Source organism: Felis catus, chromosome C1 (assembly GCF_018350175.1).
Source record: "Felis catus isolate Fca126 chromosome C1, F.catus_Fca126_mat1.0, whole genome shotgun sequence".
Classification (NCBI taxonomy): Eukaryota; Metazoa; Chordata; class Mammalia; order Carnivora; family Felidae; genus Felis; species Felis catus.
The window spans coordinates 24,385,528-24,408,064 of record NC_058375.1 but is presented as its reverse complement, the minus strand read 5'-3'; the positions used below and the strand labels follow the sequence as shown (position 1 = coordinate 24,408,064).

The window sequence follows — 22,537 nt, the reverse complement described above, 5'->3', positions numbered from 1 at the left end:
TCCCTTACTAGAATGTAAGCTCCATAAGGACAGAGATTTTGTTTGTTTAATCTATTGTATATTCTATGGACCCAGAACCATGCCTGGTACACAGTAGACGTCCAATAAATATTTGCCAAATGAGTAAATTAATTCAGTGTTCAAAAACATCTTGAACGTGAACCAAAACATATTTGAGTACAAATCTAGCCCCAGAATCAGTAATTGTAAAAAAAGCTATTGCCCTTACATAATGGAAGGGGAGGGTCCTGGGACACACCCACTCCCTAGGAGGTTCTGCGCAGGGGTTCACACTTAATCCTTTGGGGTAGGGGTGGGGTTGAAGGAGTTCACAAAGCCCATACAGCAAAGTGTAAGAACTTCCTCTTGGCCCCCCCAAATCAGCAGGGCTGAAAAAAGATCAGACATCCCCTCATCCCATCTTTCACCCCAATTCAGGGTGACTTACTTTCCATCTTTTGAACCCCCACTCCTCCCTCCCAAGGAAGAGGAGATGGGAGTAGGGAGCTGAGAGATGTACAGTCTTCGTCAACAGAGAGTCATTTATTGAGCTCCTGATGTGTGCCAGGCACCAAGGAGGAGCACACAGAGGTATTAGATAAGGTCCCAGCCTTCAAGGAGTTTCTTGATGGCTAGGGGAAAGGAAAAGGGGGTGGGCAGAAGCTGGTATCAATCACAGGCGTCTCCCTTCTCTCCGGTGGTCTTGGGAGGTAGAAGGACCCACAAAGGGACAACTTGAATGGGTGTCCAAGTCATATATGCACCTGCCACACATGTACAAGACACACGTGCAGAGCCCACACAACTACAGAACCCGTGTATAAGACACAAGAAGTATATGTGCCACACGGGGGATGGGATTCACATGCAGAGTCCATATGTGCATAGGCCACATGGGTAAGACACAAGAACTGCATCTCCCCCAGCCAGGTTGACTAGATGGAGGTAGGGCTCCAGGCCCCGGCCAGCTAGGCCTCTCAGGGCTGGGGCTGGTACTGGCCCTCTGTGGCCGTGAAGAAGTCCTCCAGCACGCTGCGCAGGTAGTCAAAGGTGGGCCGTTCCTCTGGCCGCTCCTTCCAGCACAGCATCATGAGGTGGTATAGCTCCTCTGGGCAATTGTCAGGTCGCACCATGCGGTAGCCTCGCTCCAGGTTCTGAATCACCTCAGGATTGGTCATCCCTAGAGGTTGACAGGAGAAAGATCAAGGATCCGGGCTCTGGAAGCCCACAGCAGGGATGATGTTTAGAATGTTTAACTGGTATGGTGTGAGCACCAATCCCAAAGGATCTTGGTCTTCACCAATGGTAACAGCATACTTCAGGGACCTGCCCAGTGTCAGTCACGCCACTTGGAGTGTCTGTTGTGACTTAAGCACTCAAAACATGTAGATGTTGAATGGGAGACCTGGGGTGAGCCACCTCCCCTCTTTGAGCCTCAGTTTCCTCATCTGGGAAATGGATTATATAGTAGCTCCTACCTCATAGAGCTGTTATGAAAACTGAGTGAGAGTGCATATAAAGCACCAAGTATAGTGCCTGGAGAGATGCTGCATGAAGAATATCTTTGAGTATTACGATCTGGTGGGGAGAGATGGTGGCAGGTCAGGGCCCAGGACAGAATGGGAGCTCACAGACAGCATAGTGGTGAGGCTTCTCTGGCTTTGGGATCAGGCACATGAGATGCTGCATCAGGAAACCAGACGGACCCCCCAGCAAAGGCCCCTGTGTGACCCAGATTAAATAATTTGGGGGCCACTTCCTTTAAAACCCGGAAATTCAAGGACATAGACCAGTGAACTAAACACCCATGGCTAGAGGCGAGAGTGCAAACTCACAGTCAACACCCAGCTTAATTATAGCCCATAGATCTACTTCGGTTTAGTCCCTATAGTGTCTTTCAACAATTTGAATCAATCACTGATATTTGGATATGGGCAAATTTTCCTCAAATTTCAAGTTGTGGCTTTTGAAAAAAGAAAGGATCTGTTTTGGGGGTCCCTATGTCTTAGTAGCAACCATCCTCTGGAATAGATGCTCACCCAGGTTCACTCAGGTCCCCATTACTCCTCATTGTCTCCTTGACCCTGAAGCCACATTTCTGTTGCCATACTTCTGTTGCCATCATACTTGTAATGCTTTTGTTGCTGTTTTGTTGTTGTTGTTGTTGTTGTTGTTGTTAAGTAGGCTGTATGCCCAATGTAGTGCTTGAACACATGACCCTGAGATCAAAAGCCATATGCTCTACTGACTGAGCCAGCCAGCTGCCCCAATGCTTTGTTTCTTCTAAAAGAGAAATTCTCTATGGGTTCACCTCTATGGGCCCAGTGGAGGGGCAGTGAGGACACTTGGCAGGATGACTGGAGTGTGGTTCTAGCCCCGGTGCTGCCCTTGGACTCTGTGATGGGGCAAATCCCGGGCAGGGAAGTCCTTCAGGTTCTCACCTGATTCTAAGGTACTTTTACCTTCCTAGGAGCAAAGCTCTGTACGTGTTGCTCCCGGGCTATGTGAAGCTTCTGCGTATCTGGCCACTGTGCTCCGTGACCTCTCTGCTCTGTCTTTGTGTTCCATTTCCTTTCCCCATAGTTTCCTAGCAAGTTACTTTTAAAAAAATTCCATCTGTCTTGGCTGAATTCAGGGGTAAAGGACTTTGTGCAGAAGCTAGAGGGTAGGAATTAGTTGTTTACATGTCTCTCTCATTCTTTAGATGGAAAGTTTCGGAGGAAAGGGAAGTCAGCATTTAGTGAGCACCTACAGGGAGTCAAACTCTTTTACAGACAGTCTCATTTTTCATATCAGGAAACTGAGGCTCAGAGAGGTAAAGTCACCTGCCTAAAGTCACTTGCTCAAAATGATGATTAATAATAAAACCTAACACTCTTAAGTGCTTCGTATGGGCCAGGTACTGTTCTAACCTCATAATTTACAGATGGGGAAAGAAAGCATGATCTGATCAAACTCAAACAGAAAGTTGGCCTGAATGGCAGATCTGGTAATAAAGGCAGGCTTCCTGCCTTCGAGCCAGATCCTCTTCTACCATCCTAGGCTGCCTGTGTCTGAACTAAAGAAAAGAGCTGGGATTATTGAAGCAGGAGAGAAATCGACACAGAGATGGACGCTAGCCCTGGGAGATGTGGCACCTGACTGGGCTTGCTGGAGTCCTCAGTGAATACAGGAGAAGCAGTTAGAAAGATTCAGATTCTGAACCAGGGACAGATGAAGTAAGTAGAAAGACATGGATTTGCTGCTCGTCCCCATTACTCTTTCAGCTCCTGCCCTTGGCCCTGACCTGGGTAAGGGATGCGGCCATGGGTGACAATCTCCGTCAGTAGGATCCCAAAAGACCACACGTCCGACTTGATGGTGAATGTCCCGTAGTTAATGGCTTCTGGTGCTGTCCACTTAATGGGAAACTTGGCCCCTGGAGGGAGGCAGAGTGAGGTCACCTGGGTCTGTTTGGCCAGACCCTGCAGGCCCCAGACTTCCCTTGTATCCCACACCTACCCTCCCTGGCTGTGTACTCATTGTCCTCAATGAGGCGTGCTAGGCCAAAGTCTGCAATCTTGCAGCTCAGGGTGTCCGACACCAGGATGTTGGCAGCCCTCAGGTCACGGTGGATGTAATTCCGTTCTTCAATGAATGCCATGCCCTCTGCAATCTGCAGGCCAGAGAGGAGGTCAGCAGTCCTGGACCAGACATCCTTACCCCACCGGGCTGTGCACTCGCCCAGCCCCTCCCCAGTCTCCTTACTTGGGCTGCCATGTCCAAGAGTTTGTTGATGGTCAACTTGATGCCTGGAGGGGTCTTGAGGAAATCCACCAGGCTCCCTGTGAACAGAAGCAGAAAAGTTGCTAACTCAAGCTGGCCCAGCAGAAAGCTCCCTGACCCTTGTCCCCTAACTGGCTATTTAGAAGTAGTGTCTGACATGTGGAAAGAAGAGTAAGGGGTGAGAATGGACAAGTGTGCATTCAGGGTGAGGATGCCCAGGATACATGAAGTCTTTTCCCAGGGACTAGGATGGGGTATGCTTGGAGAAGTCTGTAAGCTTCTTATCACCAATGGGGTAGAGCTCAATGTCCTGCCCCATGTCCAAAGCCCTGCACAGTCCACATTCGTAGTTGCTTCTCTTTCCTCCCCTTCTGCCTCTTTCACTCTATCCACCCTAGACAATTTTGAGGTTTTTCATATAGACCACTGGGCTCTCACCCCAAAGTCTCTTTTGTCCCATCTCTGCCTGCTAAAAATTCTACTTTTCTTTCATGGCCCAGCAAGACTATTCCTCTAGGAAGCCTCTCTAGGTCCTACCATGCCTAGTAAATTGCATCATTATCTACATTCCCCATGGCATGCTGGAATTTTCCCATGGCGAAACTCTGGTTTTCCTAGAGTTTATGCCACATAACTAAAACGAGTTTTCCCTGATAGCAGGAACATTGTTTTGTCCATCTGTGCTCCCAGTGCCTAGCCCAAAGTAAGCAGTGATAAATGTGTGCTGAATGTATTCAATGGAGTATGGAAAGAGGTGCCTGGGGGCCTGAGGGACCACATCTGGTAATAGAGGGTGACTAAGAGATGACCAGGGATGGAAGCTACTAGAACGGAGCTAGTAATTGCTAGCCCTTCTCAAGAGATTAAAAGCCTGGGTAAAGATGGCAGCAACCTGGGGTGCCTGAGTGGCTCAGTCAGTTAAGCGTCTGACTCTTGATTTCGGCTCAGGTCATGATCTCACGGTTCGTGGAATCCCGCCCTGCATCAGGCTCTGCACTGACAGTGTGAGCCTGCTTGGGATTCTCTCTCTCTCTCTCTCTCTCTCTCTCTCTGCCCCTCCCCTGCTCTCTCTCTCTCTCTCTCTCAAAATAAATAAATAAACATTTAAAGACGGCAGCAACCTAAGTGTCCTATTATGAGTACTGAATTAGTCACCAAAGATAAAAGCCTCACCCAGACACAGTAAATGCATTGCATGAACTGCCGCTCCTGCATCCGGTCCATGGCAGATGCTGGTAATCAACCCCAGCACTTACTTCCAATGAGCCTCAGCATCCTCCTCAACACAGAACTTCAAGCAACTACCATCTGAAGTTGGCCCACATGGTAAAACCTATTTGCCACTTCCAGAATCCACTAGCCAAAAGAGTGACAGATCTTATACTCCCAAAGAATCTGAGCCAGATGACAACAAATTTATTGAACAGACACTATTCTGTCTGCTCTATATACACTGACTCTTTCATCCTCACAAAGGCCCTATGAAAAAGTTACCATTGCATTACTACCACCATTTTATAGATGAGGAAGCCATAGCAGAGGGAAGGGAAGTGATCGGCCCAAGGCCACACAATCACTAAGGCAAGATTCTAATCCAGGCAGTCAGATCCTAGAACCCTTAAGGACTACTCTAAATTATTTTTGGGTGAGCCCGTTTAGATTTCTGATGTTACACTTGGGAAAAATGAGCACCAGGGATGGGACAGGGACTTGGCCTGAGTCACACAGCAAATTGGTGGCAAAGGTGGACCTAGAAACTTTTATCCACCTCCCTGGGGGCTCTCCGTCTGTCCAAAGAAGGGCAAGGGGCTCACCTAGAACTGAAAGAGAGGGATTTGGGGCAGATCTGCCCTCCCAAGGCTCTGGGTCAAAAGGAAGATAGAAATGGGGCTAGGGACACACTCGTTTGAAATCAAGCATCCTGAGATCAAGGTAGAGCTTTGAAAAAGGCAAACAGGATTGCAGGTCAGGGAAGATGAGAAGTCAAAGCTCTTCCAGAGCCTTCCACTTTAGCCTGTGCTCCTAGACAGGCTCAGACATCACACCCTCTTCTTGTCCCTGGTGGTGACTCTTTAGAGGCCCAGAAAAACAAGAAACCCTCAGTGCTGAGCCCGGCGAAATGGCAGATCTCCTCCATCCTCTATTCAGGAGCAGAGGGAATGTGTCAGCGCCCCCCAGCGGTCAATGACAGTGGCGGCACCCACCATTCTCCATGTATTCCGTGATGATGTAGATGGGCTCCTGGGTGACCACCGCGTAGAGCCGGACCAGCCTCTGGTGTTGTAGCTGCTTCATGAGGTTGGCCTCGGCCAGGAAGGCGTCGGGGGACATGCTGCCCTGCTTCAGGCTCTTCACTGCCACCTTTGTGTGCCCGTTGTAGTATCCTGGGGCGGGGAGGGCTGGGGAATCACTGGGAGCCAGAGCACCCAGAGCCAGGTAGCTGCCTGGACACTCTCTGGGGACTCTCACGACCTCAGCGGAAGCCTCCCCTTCTCCCCTTCCCCCGCAGTCCCGGAAGGCTTCACTCACCCATCCACACCTCCCCGAACTGGCCAGCCCCCAGCCGCTCCACCAGCTTCAGCGTCTCCCTGGGAACCTCCCACTCGTCCTCCCACCAAGGCTTCTGGGGCTTCTGGGTCTGGCAGGGGCGACTCAACCGCGTGCACAGCCCGTCCGAAGCATCTGCGAGGACAAGGGAGGGGGGTTAGGGTTGTCAATACGGCGGGACTCGGTGCCGCCACTCAGTCCCCACTTGGCCAAGGAGAAATAGACTGGCAGGGGAGGTGTGAGGCTGTCACCCTACACCTGGGCTATCGGGTGCCGCACCTCACCCACTGCGGGGAATGAAGGAGCGCGCTGAGAGATGGGCGGAGGGTACCCCCCCCCAGAGGAGCTTAGGGGAGGCAGGCTGGTGGGGCACAGGTGAAGGCGCCTCAGGCGCACGTCGGAGGGGCTCCTGCCTGGGCTCACTGGTGTAATGGCGGACCAGCTCGTGCAGGCCAGGAAAAGTGATGCGGGGGGAGATGTAGAAGCCGCCTTTGTCCAGGTTACGGATCTTGTAATGTTTCACCACCTCTCCCTGGTTCTGGTCGAAGTCCCGCACGGACAGTGAAAACGATCCTGGGTGAAAGAATGGGTGAACGAATGCAAAAAGAGGGAGAGGGTGCGCCCTGCGAAGGGCGCCCCTAGTCCCGCGCCCCTTCCCTGGGATCTCGCGGCACACACCTCCGAGCCGCGGTCCGGCTCCCGGGCCGCCCCGCCCCCGGCCCCGCGGCCCCGCCCAGCCGCTCACCCGCGGTGCTCTCGCTCTCCCGGATCAGGAAGGAGCCGTGCGTGTTCCCGGGCGCCAGGAGCTGCCGTTCCGCGTCCTTGCGGCTCAGGTTCTTGAAGAACCAGCTGCGCAAGACAGAAGCGAAGGCAGTCTTGTGTTGTTGGTCACTTCTTCCTCCATCGCCCTCAAGCATTCACCACTACCCCCCCAGCACCCCTCCTCTGCTCCCATCCTTCGCCACGAGGAGTCCCCACTTACGGTTCGGGCTCCAGGCTGTTCGCTTTGGCCACGAAGTTGAAGGGGATGAAACCTTCCTGGCCCGTGGTCAGGGACTGCGCCTTCCACCACTCGCCGCTCCTGCGCGACAGAGGCAGTCAGTGGGGTCGGCCTGGCCTTGGATTCGGCTGGAAACCTTCAAAGCCCCCAGTTACACCATGCCACCCCAGCCTCCAGCCCGGCACTCCGGAGCCTCCCATTTTGTCCCAAGGGCTCCCGCTGCATGCCACTCAGGGGCCGCGCGGTACAGGGGATCCCTGCTCCCTCCCATGCTCCCGTGGGGCAAGGATGGGTGGCGTGGAGAGGACACTCACTGCTCCAGGATACGGAGCTGTTCACCCTTCTCGAAGCCCAGGTCTCCATCGTGAGAGGGCTCATAGCTGTGCAGAGCAATAACCAGGTTGTCTGTAAAGACAGGGGTGGGGGTCAGGGAGAACCAGCCTGGATAGGCTGGAAGCACAGAGTTCAAGAGCTACAGGGCAGCGAAGAAGATCAGGGACAAGCGAGGCAAGACAAGGTAGAGAGTGGATAGGGAGATGGGACAAGAGCCAAGGATCCACAGGCCTTAACTTTCAGGCCCCACTGGTTGTGAGGTCACCTTGCAATGGTGAGGCTGGGGGATTGGAGCCTTCGTAGGTAACTAGTGGATCCCTCACATCAGAGCCATTCCGCATGGGCAGCTGTAGGGTGGGGGGTGAAAACGGGGTCAGAGAGCAAAAGACTGGTCAGATACTGGCTCCCCTCCCCACTGTTCTCACTTCTCCAGCTTGGCTGGGTCTTGTCCCTGAATTTACCAGCTACTCAGAAGAGTCCCTTCCCCTCTCTCAGCCTCCTTTCCTTTCTGTTTCCAAGGGGAGAAGACCACTCTGTTATTCCAGTGGTGGTTTCTTTCTCCTGGTTTGTGTCCTCCACCAGACTCCCTCGCCAAGTCAGTCCCCTGTCTTGCCTCTTACCGTGGCCTTGCCATCCAGTGGGACTATCGGGTAATGGCAGTTCTCACACACATCGATGTTTTCCATCCAGTCATCTTCAGGGTTTGAGCTGCAGCTACAGCCCATGGTCCCTGGGGGAATGGAGAGGGGGCTGAAGGGGCTCCCCCAAGATCTACTTCCCGGACATCAGACATCCTAGGGCCTTGCCCTGGGAATTTCCACAAGTACCTGAGATTGTCAGGCCCCCATCCCCCATTCACCAGTCACAGAAAGGCTGAAATGAGGTCCTAGCTCCAGAATGGTGCTCCCTCTGAGCCCCCAGGCCACAAGTAAAGTCACACATGGGCCCCCACTGAGCCCTAGGCCCCGCCCTCCCACCTGGGGTGGGCAAACCGCCACAGCTACCTTTGTTAGCCTACTTGCCCACTTCCTGCCTCTCCCCCAACCCTCTCTCTCTCTCTCTCTCTCTCTGCCCATCCCCCACGTTGGAGGAATACCTACTAAAGTTCACACACACTTCCCCAGGCCGTGGAGGAGACCTGAATTTTCATCTTCCCCTACCAGAGAGGTGTGTGCACCCCACCTCCTATTTACAATTCCCCTTTCTAGCCAAGGAAGCCAGCCAAACGGCAGACTCCTGCTCCCTAATGTCAGCGGTCAGGCCCCAGCCCCCCCAACCCCCCCGCAACAAGTCTCCTTCAGAGGGTTCTTTCTGATTCTCACCAGCAGAAAAACCTTCAGCGACACTATTGACCATAACTTTTCTATTTGTTTGCTTGCTTAAGCAGTGGAAACTTTTTGTCAGATGGAAATCAAGCAGAACGCAGAACCTCATAGAGAAAACAGGTACAAGTGGGGCTGTTCTGCCTGAAACAGAGTAGACTGGATGCCTCATTGTGAAGCCCCCAGGAGTCCTGAGAGCATCTCCTTCCTGGGGCTGCTTCTCCGAACTGCTTAGAAATCACTAGTCCTCAGATAAAACTAACCACTCAAGACCCTTTATTTTTTTTTTTATCTTTTTTTTAACCTTTATTTATTTTTGAGACAGAGAGAGACAGAGCATGAACAGGGGAGGGTCAGAGAGAGAGGGAGACATAGAATCTGAAACAGGCTCCAGGCTCCGAGCTGTCAGCACAGAGCCCGACGCGGGGCTCGAACCCACAGACCGTGAGACCATGACCTGAGCTGAAGGCAGACGCTTAACTGAGCCACCCAGGCGCCCCAAGACCCTTTAATATCAAGATCAAATCCACCTCCATGGTCTATTCTGCTACACACACACACACACACACTCACACTCACACTCACACTCACACAGCCTTCATTTTTATCTACTCTTGCCTTTTCCAAACACCCCATGCTATTTTCTTACTCCATACCTTTGCACGTGTGGCTCCCCTACCTTGAATGCTCTCTTGTCTACCTACTGAACTAACTCAACCTTCCAGGCTCAGCTCAAATATCACCTACTCTGTGAAGCCCTCCTACAACACTCCACTCAAACAGAGTTGTCAACTTAGCACTGAGTATCATGACTGGACTGATTTTATGTGTCAGTCGCACTGCATTTCCCACTCCCTTGATGAGACAGTGGATTCATCCAGAACAGAAGCTGTGCTTTATTTGCCTAAATGCTCCAGCACCCAGAACTAGTTGTCATTAATAAATGTTGACTAGTACGCAGAGGATTCATGCATCCCATCTCCCAGGATCTTAGAAGCCACCAAGTCTAACTTCTGATTTTAGATGAGCAAACTGAACCTTAGATAAGCAGGCCCGGAGAGGCCTGCTTAAACTCACCCCATCTAGGGGCGCCTGGGTGGCTCAGTCAGTTAAGCAGCCGACTCTTGATTTCAGCTCGGGTCAAGATCTCACTGTTCATGAAGTTTGAGCCCTACGTTGGGCTTTGCACAGAGAGTGGAGCCTGTTTAAGATCCTCTCTCTCTCTCTCTCTCTCTCTCTCTCTCTCTCTCAAAAATAAATAAACTTAAAAAAAAAAAAACGTCACACAACCTATTTGGGACAGAACAAAGCTGGAGATGCTAATCCATGCTGGGACCAAGTAGAAGTGGAGGGAGGGTAGTGGAGATTTTTTTGGTTTGCAAGACTTAAGACTTTTTTGGTTTGCAAGTAGAAGTGGAGGGAGGGTAGTGGAGATTTTTTTGGTTTGCATGTCAATTATATCTCAATTCAAAAAAAAAAAAAAAAAGACTCAGGATGCCTGGCTGGCTCCGTTGGTGGAGCATGTGACTCTTGATCTCAGGGTTGTGGGTTCAAGCCCCACGCTGGGTGTAGAGATTACTTGAAAATAAAACCTTAAAAAATAAACAAGCAAACAAAACAAAAAAAACTCGAAGACGGGCCTCAGAATCAGAGAGACCTAAGTTCAAACCCCAGTTCTGACGCTTACTGTATGACTGCTGAAATCATTCTTCCTAAGCTTCGCTTTCCCTTTTCTGTCAGAGGGGTCTTAGTATCCCTTTCTCATAAGCTTGCACAAATGTTAGCTTAGTTGAGAGCTTAGAAAGACTTCCACCACTGCTCATTTTGCCCTCCCAGGCCCTACTTTGGAGGATGGGAGAATGGAATTGGTAGATAATCCAATGTTTCTTTTCTTTCTTTCTTTTTTTTTTTTTAAGTTTATTTTGAGGGGGGGGGGTTGGGGGAGGGGCAGAGAGAGGGGGTGAGAGAATATCCCAAGCAGGCTCCACACCGTCAGCGTAGGGCCTGACGCAGGGCTCAATCTCAGAAACCATGAGCTCATGACCTGAGCCAAAATCAATAGTTGGACGCTTAAACAATTCAGCCACCCAGGCCTCCCTTGAAAGTCATGTTTGTCAAACTGAGATACTCAGGACCCTTCATGGATACCAGAAGTCATGGGCGTGTGTCTTCTCAGAACATGAGTGTTACTTGACCTTATTCATAGAGTTAAGCAAACATAGACCTGTTGTGGAGGAAAATGTAAAATGTATGTGGAACTTTAAGCCAAATCAAGAGACTTTCAAGGAAAAGGATACACATTCACTCTCCCTGCTCCTGTGAGGAGTCCTGGAGTGTGGGGGAGAGACATTCGAGAAATCCTGCTCAACCAGAGTCTACCCCTCTGTGGCTGTAAATGGCTTTTTGACAGCTAATTTTATTATGGCTAGAAACTAATGAGCAGCAAACGCCTCCAGAGAAGCCCTGATATCAATCTGGAAGCAGCCAAAGGCGAGCTGAGCTATGGGTGAGGCCGTGAGCATCATCGCGTTGTTTGCGATATTCAAACAGGCCTTGGAAGATCACAGGTTGATTGTACTGTAAAGAGAACGCCAACATCAGATGGAGTTGGACTGAGATCGTAGGGCCCACCTAGGCTGACATTCTCAGAGGCTTCGGAAAAGGGTAAGAGACAGATGAGAAAAGTTTGGGGTTGAGGTAAGGGGATGAATTTGGATGCGATAGCGAGGAGAAGCCAGTGGAGGGGCCAGAAGGAATCCAGGCTGGAGATCACAGGGCTGGAAGCTGGTGCCTGGTCCAGGCTGGAGTCACGCGGGGAAGGGAAAAAGAGCCACAGGGCCTTGGGCCACAGTCCAGGACAGCATGCAGACAGGATCTATATCATGGACTAAATCTGGGCCTACCAGAGAGGACCTGACATCCCTAGTTACTAGGGCCAGGGGTGCCTAGGTGGCTCAGTCAGTTAAGCTTCAGACATTTTTTTTTCCTTTTCCTTTTTTCTTTTTTTTAAAAAAAATTTAACATTTATTCATTAAAAAAAATTTTTTTTTAATGTTTATTTATCCTTGAGAGAGACAGAGAGACAGAGCATGAGCAGGGGAGGGGCAGCGAGAGAGGGAGACAGAATCTGAAGTAGGCTCCAGGCTCTGAGCTGTCAGAACAGAGCCCGACGGCGGGGCTCGAACTCACGAGCTGTGAGATCATGACCTGAGCCAAAGTTGGACTTTCAACCGACTAAGCCACTCAGATGCCCCAGACTTTTTTTCTCAAAAAAAGTTGTTGTTTTTTTCAAGTATATTTATTTTGAAGTAGGGGGAGGAGCAGAGAGAGAGGGAGAGAGAGAGACCCAAGCAGGCTCTGTGCTGTCAGCCAGATGCGGGGCTTAAACCCACGAATCCATGAAATCCTGACCTGAGCTGAAATCAAGAGTCAGATGCTTAACCCACTGAGTTACCCAGGTGCTTCAAGCATCAGACTCTTGCTTTCAGCTTGGGTCTTGACCTCAGGGTTGTGAGTTTGGCCCGTGTCCGGCCCTCATTAGGCATGGAGCCTACTTAAAAAAAAATTGAGGCACCTGGGTGGCTCAGTCGGTTGAGCGTCTGACTTCAGCTCGGGTCACGATCTCACAGTTCTTGGTTCAAGCCCCACTTCAGGCTCTCTGCTGTCAGCACAGAGCCCACTTCGGTCAGATTCTCTGTCCCTCTCTCTCTCTGTCCCTCCCCTATTCATCCTCTCTCTCTCTCTCTCTCTCAGAATAAATAAATAAGCATTAAAAAATAAAAATTAATCAACATTTAAAAATATATACTGGAGTCAGGAATGGGGAAGAAGTCAAACCTGTCCTGATTACGCCCAAAGGAACTCTAACTCTTCTGGGGAATCTGACCCCAGAATTTCCTCTGTGGCTTGTCCTGTGCTCCTGGAGGCCTCCAGCAGCAGGTAGCACATCCAGCCCTCTACAAAAGTCTAAGCTGTGGAGTGTAGGGCCAGGCAGCCATCATGAGACCTTGGGGTCCGACAATGCCAGAGAGGATTTTGGTGAGTGGCTCCCAGCTACTGGGAGCTCCATGTTTCTGGGAGGCCCCAGGATGATGCTGGAGGCCTGCAGATTATTTCAGTATTTCAAAAAGCCTGAAGGGAAATTGCACTATAATTTGTTTCTTAGCTTGACAAATTATATGATGGTTTCTTCAATGCATACTTGATTAAGTCTCTGATTAAAATTTAAATTAGAAAACAAGAAAATGAGCACCTAAACAAAGTAACTTCAAAACCATGAGACCTGGGGGGTGGGGGTGGGGGGGACTACAACAAGGAAAAAGGGCAAAGTAGCCTGGGAGGGAAGAGCTTAGAAGCACTGGTGTAATTTACCAGCCTTGTTTTATTTTTATTTTTTACTTTTTTTAACGTTTATTTATTTTTGAGACAGAGCATGAACAGGGGAGGGTCAGAGAGAGGGAGACACAGAATCTGAAGCAGGCTCCAGGCTCTTAGCTGTCAGCACAGAGCCCGACGCGGGGCTCGAACTCACGGACCGCGAGATCATGACCTGAGCCGAAGTCGGCCGCTCAACCAACTGAGCCACCCAGGCGCCCCACCAGCCTTGTTTTAAAGGTGGAGACTCTGGGGGATCAGAGAGGTTGAGTGATTTTCCCAATAGCACATGAGGACTCTAGGCAGAGGTGAAACTCAGATAAGGCTACCTACCAAGCTTTCTCCTCTACTCTTTACTCCTTAGGAAGTCCTCTAAAGAGGGTGGAGGATCCTGAGGGGCCATGGAGGAAACAGGGCAGGGGAGGAGGTCTGACAGGGTGGGAACCGCTCTTCATCAAAACTTTGATCATTGTGCTGTTAACAAAGGCCTTTTTCTGCAAGACGATTCTCCTTCCACCTAGAATGCATGTTTCTGAGTGTACATTTAGCCAATTGGTGAATGCAAGTCTGCGTATATGAAGGCGGATGATTCTGTGAACATCGTGCTTATGTGTGCATACCCATGGGCTTGTCCAAGGCTGTTTGTGCAGACGGGTGTATCACAGAATGGGGGTATGTATAGTTTGTGCCTGTCCCTGTGTAGTTGTGAGATCATATATGCATACATCTATTTATACACAATGTGGGTCCCATCCTTCTGGTCTTAGTTTGACAAAGATTGCTGGGTAGCCAAAATAATCTAATCAGGTTAAGAAACGAGGCCAGTAAAAAGAAAATCAAAATTAAATCTTAATATAAATGTCTCATTGTCTGAAAGAAAGGAAAAGAAGATGAAGACAAAACAGATCCAGAGAATCCCCAGGGCTCTCAGCACCAGCAATGAGGGCAGATTCTGGGGTGAGTGAAACAGGACATTCTCTTCTCCCAACTCCGGAATTCGAGGTCAATAGCAGGAATTTTATAGATCTAGACCTCCTCTGACTAGGGTCTGTAATGTTCTCGGTCAAATTCAAAGCTGCCCATGGTCCACAGAGCACTTTGTGCCAATTATAAAGAGCCACCCCTCCCTGGGGTTTCAAACTTGGAGAGTAGAGCGAAGGCTAGATGTCAGTCCCCACCCCTTCATGACCCTCAGCATAGTGCCCAACACATGCAGCAGTGGCCCTGCTCACACTGTGTAGAACTGATCAAAAATCCCAGGCTCGGGGCGCCTGGGTGGCACAGTTGGTTAAGCGTCCGACTTCAGCCAGGTCACGATCTCGGTCCGTGAGTTCGAGCCCCGCGTCGGGCTCTGGGCTGATGGCTCAGAGCCTGGAGCCTGTTTCCGATTCTGTGTCTCCCTCTCTCTCTGCCCCTCGCCCGTTCATGCTCTGTCTCTCTCTGTCCCAAAAATAAATAAACGTTGAAAAAAAAAAATTAAAAAAAAAAAATCCCAGGCTCTGTGCAGCTCCTGGACTGGATTGTCTAAACCCAGGGCTGTTTAGGGCTCATATCACCGTGAGTTCTAATTTTTGCCAACCTGTTCACCTTTATCAACTCCATAGACATTATCTCGCCTGGCTGCCTAGAATGTGTTTTGTCCCCTTGAAGAAGAAAAAAAAAAAGGGCAACACTTTTTCTCCCCTAAACTGTAAACCTATTCATTTATTGAACATTCTGTCCAAAATGTGTGCCAGCTTCTTGCCAGGAATTCTTGGTCAAGAGCAGACAGGCTATTCCAATGCAGACCATTGTGGTACTTTGGGCCACCTTGTGGCAAAATCTGTCAGGAATCATTTAAAACATTTTCTTGGCCTTTTCCTTTGACCAAGATTTGGTTGTTAGCACGGTTGTATATGTTCAATGAACAGCCTTGCCTATGGAGGCCTACGCAGAACCCTCATCATGGTACTTAGGAATCAGGGTTGGTAGGCATGGTAAATAATTTCTAACGGATAGAACAGGGATGTGTCCTGAGTTCCTTTGTGATATAACACCCCCCGTTTTTTTTTTTTTAAACCACAGAGAACAAAAAAGATAAGCTTTCTCTTAAATGCAAACAAGATGAATTTATTCTCACGAAACTGAGAGTGGCTTGACCGTAATGGCAGAGGGCCTCTGGGCAGGTTAGTAAACCTCTCTGAGCCTCTCTCCATTCCTTCATCTGCAAAATGGGAACTAAAACAGGATCTCCACGGAGGGCTGTTGTAAGCATTATATGTGAGATATAGATGATCCCATAATTAAAGCGTTTAGTATGTGCTTGGCACATAGGGAGAACTACGTACATGTGAGTTCACCTGACCCTTGAATAACAGGGCTTTGAACCATGGGGCTCCACTTATATGTGGATATTTTACAGTAGAGTACTATAAGTGTATTTCCTCTTCTTATGATTTTGTCTTTCATTCTTTTTCCAAAGATTTTATTTTTAAGTAACCTCTACACCCAACGTGGGGCTCGAAGCTACAACCCCAAGATCTAGAGTCGCATGCTCTACCGGCTGAGCCAGCCAGGTGGTCTGTCTTCCTTATGATTTTCTTAATAACACTTTCTTTTCTCTAGTTTCCTTTATTGTAGCAATACAATGTATAAAACATATAACATGCAAAATATAAGTTAATCTGGAGCCTCTGGGTGGCTCATTGGGTTGAGCATCCAACTCTTGATTTCAGCTCAGGTTATGATCCCAGGGTCATAGCATTGAGCCTTGAGATAGAAGCCCTGCTCAGGGTAGAACCTGCTTACAATTCTCTCTCGGGGTACCTGGGTGGCTTAGTCCATTGGGCGTCCATCTTCAGCTCAGGTCATGATCTTGCAGTTGGTGAGTTCCAGCCCTACATCTGTACCACATCTGCACCATCAGTGTGGAGCCTGCTTGGGATTCTCTCTTTCTCCCTCTCTCTCTCTCTCTCTCTCTCTCTCGGCCCCTCCCTCACTTGCACTCTCTCTCTCTCTCAAAGTAAATAAATAAGCTTAAAAAAAAAAAAGATTTTCCCTCTCTCTCTCTTCCTCTCTCTCTCTCTCTCCCTCTGCCCCTCTCCCTTGCTTGTGCTCGCTCTCTAAAAATAAAAACTAAACAAATAAATAAAAATGGACAAAATATGTGTTAACCAACTGTTTATGTTATCAGTAAGGCTTTTAGTCAACAGTAGGCTATTAGTAAAGTCCTAGGGGGGATCAAAGTTATACCAGGATTTTCTTTGAATGTTTTTTTTATTTTTGAGAGAGAGACAGAGTGTGAGCAGGGGAGGGGTAGAGAGGGAGGGAGACACAGAATCTGAAACAGGCTCCAGGCTCTGAGCTGTCAGCAGAGCCCAATGTGGGGCTCAAACTCATGCACCATGAGATCATGACTTGAGCCGAAGTCGGCCGCTTAATCAACTGAGCCACCAAGGCACCCCAGTGCGGGTATTTTTGACTATGGGGGTAGTCAGCGCCCCTGACTGTATGTAGTTAAGGGTCAACTGTAGTTAAGTCTTTGGGCAGCTGAACGTTATACACCACAGATTTTCGACTGCGTGGGGTGGGAGCCCAACAACCCTGTTGTTTAAAGGTCAACTCTAACTATTATTCGTGGCTAACATGAGCATTTCATTACACCAGCCTTAAACATTTTCCAGTCTAAACGCTAATATTAGCTATTATCAATTATTTTCCTTTTCCTTTGTGATTTTGAGCATTTCCATAGACCACCTTTTCACCTTGAATATATTTACCTAAAATGGAATATATTTATCTACCATAAATGGAAAATCAGTATCACCATCCATAAACAGAAATCAGGATACATTAAAACGAATTCATAATATCATCTGTAAATTCAAATTCATTACCCCCTAATATCACTCACCTACATCGGTGGTGCACAGGCCATATTTTGGGAAATGTTGCAATACGAGCCAGAGCTTTGGGCTTAGACCTCTGTTGGTGAGTTAGAGAAGGGACAATTTTCTTTCTTTTTTAATGTTCATTTATTTATTTTGAGAGAGAGAGAGAGCACGTGCAAGCAGATGAGGGGCAGAGAGAGAGGGAAAGAGAATCCCAAGCGGGTGCCTGATGGCGGGGCTCGATCTCATGAACTCTGAGATCAGGACCTGAGCCAAAATCAAGAGTCACACATTCAACCAACTGAGCCACCCAGGTGCCCCATGGAGGGACAATCTTCTTAACTGGTCAGCCTACTGACAAAAGTTGCACGGATATCTCTCTGTGCCAAGCTCTGTTCTAGCGCTGGTGACACAGAGGTGAACAGATCAAGAGGTTCCTGTCCTTTTGGCCCTGCCCTCTCTGACAGAGGTGGGTGCCCCTCGGGCAGATCACTCCATTTTCCCAGGAGGCCATAGGCCTGTCTTCAACTTACTGATTGGTAATGTCTATGACTCACAACAACACTGGCAACGCAAAAGAGCAATACTTGTCAGGAAGTAGCATTTCAAAATCACCACCATCACCCATTTACCAAGTGAACGGTTAGCTGAAGCTGTTAAAGAGAGAAGGACCGTCTCCAGGTATTGACATGGAAAGACATCCCAGTGATAACATGGCAAGCAAAAAACCCAAAACCAAAAAACATGGCGAGCAAGTTACAGAACAGAATAGAGAATGGAAGCCTATTTGCATGTAAATGGGCATCTATACGGGGATTCTTTTAAGCCAGGTTCTGTGCTAATACTTTATTTGCATGTTTCCATGTAATTCTCATACTAATCCTATCAAGTAAATGCTATAATGAGCCCCATTTTACACATGCAAAAACTGAGGCACAAATGAGGTAAAACGATTTGTTTGAAGCCTCATAACAAATAAGTAAGTGGTAGAGTGGTGATTTGAACCTTGGTCTACCTCCAGAGCCTGGGCTTCTAACCACGACACTTGTCAGCAGCCACACATAGGAAACTCTGGAAACTGTTCGCGGTGAACACATCCCAGAAGTGAGGTTGGAGGGGGCTGTGTTTCTTATATTTCTGTTCATGCCTCTGTACCGTTTGAGTTTTTTGTAACAGCCGTGTGCTAATTTTGTCACTGGAAAACAAAAAAACAACAAAAAAAACCCCACCACCAATGCAAAAACCCTGCCAAGAGATACGATCATTCGAGGAGGATTCACTGTACAGCCTACTCTTCTGTTCCTCTCCCTATCACAAGAAAAGTAGGCGTGGAATAGATGATCGGGGGGAGAACAGGTTCTGTGACCAAAGAAGTTTGGGAAATGATGAGTTGGACAAAATCAATCAGGCCCCTACTCTGGGGGAACTTTCAAAGCTTTTACAAGCTGACATTGACTATGAAATTAACATGGGTTGGGCTGGTTGGTAGCTGAGGCCATGTGGATTTGGCCCCAAGACCATTTTCTCTCCAGGTGCTTCATGAGACTGGTGTTTTGTTGTTGTTGTTGTTTAATATTTTTTAATGTTTATTTTTGAGAGGGAGAGACAGAGAGAGAGAGAGAGAGAGAGAGAGAGAGAGAGAGACAGAACATGAGCAGGGGAGGGGTGGAGAGAGAGGGAGACGCAGAATACGAAGCAGGCTCCAGGCTCTGAGCTGTCAGCACAGAGCCCATCAAGGGGCTCGAACTCACAAGCTGTGAGATCATGACCTGAGCTGAATTCAGACACCCAACCGACTGAGCCACCCAGGCACCCCGTGAACTGCTGTTCTTCAGAACAAGTGTTGGAAACGCAGCACCAGGCACTTTAAGCCAACACTGGAGTTTGGCCACATCCCTGGATGATGGTATCTTGGTCTTGCCTGCCCCCATCCCACCCTCACACCCAGCTCCCCTCAGCATTGCTTTCACTAAACGGAGCTTGGCCTTGAAGTCATCAGCCTGTGGGGGGATGTATAGCCTTGTAAGATCCAATGTGTGTTGTGTGTGGAGACCCTGACTCTGCTTCTGCCCACATAGGCACACACACAATGTCTGATGATATGTCTGGTGTTTGGGATAGGGAGTGCGTGCGTGTGTGTGTGTGTGTGTGTGTGTGTGTGTGTTGAAGCTGTTGGGGGGACTCTCCTCTAAAGTAGACCCTGTGGCTCAGCCTAGAATTCTCACACCCACCACACACAGGAAACAAGCTCATTTGCAAAGCTATACCACAAGTGTGAGGGGACGGGGTTCACTGGCCTGCCAAGGTGCTGAGTAGGTGTAATTCTGGGTGTGAACAGCCCTCCTTTTGGTGCACCATTTACAGGAGGAGGGACTGCCTAACCTCCGTTAAGCACCTACTATGTGTCCAGTACAACCCAGGGCACATGACAGGCCCCACAAACAGTCTGTAAGGGAGAAATTGATTATTGCCTCTTTACAGATTAATGATCTGGAGTTTGGAGTCTGGAGAGACGAAGGCAATACCATTTGAGGAAATGCCAGCCCCGGAATTGCACCTGGGTCGGCCTGTTCCTGAAACCTATGTTCTTTGCACTACACCATACCCATCCACTCTCTGGTGTTTGGTTTTGCGCTACCCTCATGGTACCCAAGAAACAGAAACCAGGGACAGTGACCTTGGCTCCTGTCATAGATGCTTTCCAAAAAGGGCCTTTGCCCTTCTCACAACTGTGTTGACTCTTCCAGGGAGACTTCCAGGTCACCCAAGGGAAGTCTTCTGTAGTCTCGGCCCTTATCTCTTTCTCTTGCCCCGTCACTTGGCCCTTTACCCTTTGAGAAGAACCTCTGTCCCTGAGCCTGGAGGGCGAGGGGCCCTGCGTCATCTCTCAGCACATGCTGGCAGAATGAGGGGGTGCAGGTCCAGGGTGTGGATGGGTCCCCCCCACCCCGAGGCACAGGGAGAGCCAGCATGTTCTCCAGCCCGCACAAAAGGCTACAGGCATCGGGCTTGGGGACGAGAGAAAGGCTGGGACACACTAACTAGGTGGAAATCGTGTGTCAAGGAAAACTCCAGCAGTGGAGGGTGGGGTAGGGGGACCCTGGAAAGTCTGGCTCACACGGAGATGCCCCCCATAAACTGAAGGCTCAGAGTTAGAAAGTGAGGGGGTGGGCAGGTAGCTGACTATGCCTACCTGGGCCTCCACCTTCCCGGGGTTTGAAGCAGCAATCTGCAGTACCAGCTGGCCCTGTCCATGCAGGTGGGGTGTGTGTGTGTGTGCTGAGGCCAGAGAGAGCAAGGGGGGGGGGTGGGGGTGGGGAAGGACATCCTGTGACACTTGGCAGGGGCAGGAATGGCAACTTTCCAGATGGAAGCGTGGACGTTCCTTACCCAGGGCCGACTGTGCCCCTGTCTGGGATAAAAATAGCCTTTCCTCTGCCCTTTCCTTTCCATTCTCTCTCCTTCAACTTCCCAGCCTCTGGTCAGATGCTTCCACCCTGGAGGCCCCATCCCAGATGATAAATATGCCCTCCCGCATCCACGTGCTCCCAATAGGAGACACCCCAGGCTCTCCAGCACTGCTGGTCACTGAGGCTAAAATCACTTGTCACGTGTCCATCTGGATGCTCTGGGTGACTCTTCTGTCTCAATCCCTCTCTCTCAATCTCTCTCTCTCTCTCTCTCTCTCTCTCTCAGAAGATGCTTGTCACTGGGGTCTGTCCCGGCCATCAGCAGGATTCCTGGATCCCCTGACTCAAGACTGACCATCATCACCCTGCCCAGTGGGGTGGGGGGCAGTCCTAGCCTAGGCCACCACCCTCTCCCAGGGCCTGACTCTGCCACTGCCTTGCTGAGTGGTTACAAGGAGGGGGCGTTTGCCCTCTCTGGGCCTCAGGAGGCTCATCCATCAATGGGATCAGGGACTGGACTTGGGGATTTCTGAAGGCCTTTTCAACACCTGACAGTACATGCGCCAGATCTCCAAGAAGATGCTCCCAGTGAGGGAGGGACCAGTGCAGACAGCGTGGCAGAGGCGAGAGGCAAGAGCTACGTAGGAAAGGGGGCCTCCAGCTGTACCGCACGCCGCCCACCTGACCTCTAGCGAGGTTTTTCTATCCCCCTGCCCTGCCTGTAGGGCTGCTGAATACCCAGGGAGCCGCGCCCCATGCCCGGGTGCAGCACCACCCTCCCCCAGTCGGTCCTCCCACCACAGTCCTAGACCCCTGTTCCCAGTACTCCTTACCTGCCCAGCCCAGGAGCCCTCCAGCCCCATTCACATGGTCCTCCTGGCCTAGCCTGGCAGCTCACACACAGTTTCAGCTCCCCTCGCCGAGGTAGCCACCGCCTGTCTTAGCGCGCCCACGTCCCACCCTGACTTCCTGCCTCCTCCTAAGGGCTCCGCAGCCAACCGGGGCCCCAGCAGCCCAACCACAAGCCTCTAGCACCCCAAGCTTCCTGCTGCCATAGCCCCCAGCTCCTCAGCCCCTGGGGGTCCTTTACATCTCCAGCCCACCCGAGGGGGGCTCTTAGAGCTGAAGAAAGGGTACCTGATGGAACCTCCCTCCTGCCCCCCGGGGGCGACCTGGACAAGAGATTCAAGGGCAGCCTTTATATCTCAATGAGCAAGGGGCAAGCAGACATACGCTCGGCTTTTGGTGAAAGACAAGTGGCACTGCTGTCACAGTCTGAGAGCTGAGTGACCTTTTCATTACAGTCTAAGAGAGGGACTTTGGAGTCAGAGGAGAGAGCGCTCTCCCTGTTCAATCATTGGAGAGCAGACCACCTTACGTTACAGTCAGATGTCAGGTTAACAAATAACTATGGCAAAACAACAGTCATGCCATCTCAGGGCTCAGGACGATACCTTTATTAGAGTCAGAGGGTAGGCTAATAACCCCCTTCTTATAGACAGAATGCTGGACAACAATCTGTTTAAGGAAGCAGGCAGGACAACCCCGCGTTTTCAAGACGACAGAGTCACAGCCCCTGTTGTGGACAGAGGACAGGGCAAGCCCCCACTAATTAGGACGACATTTCTAATTCAGGACGAGGCAAGGACACAGCCCCTGTTAGAAATGTGGGGCCTGCCACCATCTCCTGCAACAAGTGGGAGACAAACACGCCTGCCCAGGGACCCAGGTGCAGGTAGCTGACTGGCAGGATTTCTGTTATAGGCGGGAGACAGGAACCTTGTCACAAGCAGCACGCAGGCCAAGAATCTCCCTTTCCCCTGGGGCCAGGTTGAGGGTGGCACCCATCATAGGCTAAGCGTCAGGTCACCAGTGTTATGAGGAACCCTGGGTGGCATCTATCGGGCACAAGAGCGG

The 22,537-nt window shown here is 50.0% G+C and overlaps 1 protein-coding gene across 2 annotated transcripts; it reads right to left on the bottom strand.

The window, feature by feature from the left end:
- Window positions 1–524: 524 nt before the first annotated feature.
- Window positions 525–21,607, bottom strand: LCK (LCK proto-oncogene, Src family tyrosine kinase). 2 transcript variants are annotated; one of them, XM_003989813.6, is made up of 13 exons: window positions 21,454–21,607; window positions 8,266–8,375; window positions 7,911–7,992; window positions 7,627–7,717; window positions 7,295–7,393; window positions 7,058–7,161; window positions 6,736–6,885; window positions 6,295–6,447; window positions 5,970–6,149; window positions 3,748–3,824; window positions 3,502–3,655; window positions 3,287–3,418; window positions 525–1,180 (listed from the first exon to the last, which is right to left on the bottom strand). In XM_003989813.6, the coding sequence occupies exons 2-13, from the start codon at window positions 8,368–8,370 to the stop codon at window positions 978–980; spliced, it is 1,530 nt and encodes a 509-aa protein (XP_003989862.1). In that variant the 5' UTR covers window positions 8,371–8,375; window positions 21,454–21,607; the 3' UTR covers window positions 525–977. The 2 variants fall into 2 exon arrangements, with proteins under 2 accessions (XP_003989862.1, XP_019692148.1); XM_019836589.3 differs by lacking the exon at window positions 21,454–21,607 and adding an exon at window positions 8,473–8,606.
- Between the last annotated feature and the right edge of the window lie 930 nt (window positions 21,608–22,537).

Coding starts and splice junctions, on each gene's coding strand:
- LCK (XM_019836589.3), bottom strand. CDS start 8,500: ATGGGGGATGGGGGCCTGACAATCTCAG. Junction 7,162..7,294: donor AACAGCCTGGAGCCCGAACC/GTAAGTGGGGAC, acceptor TGTCTTGCGCAG/CTGGTTCTTCAAGAACCTGA. Junction 6,886..7,057: donor GGAGAGCGAGAGCACCGCGG/GTGAGCGGCTGG, acceptor TCTTTCACCCAG/GATCGTTTTCACTGTCCGTG.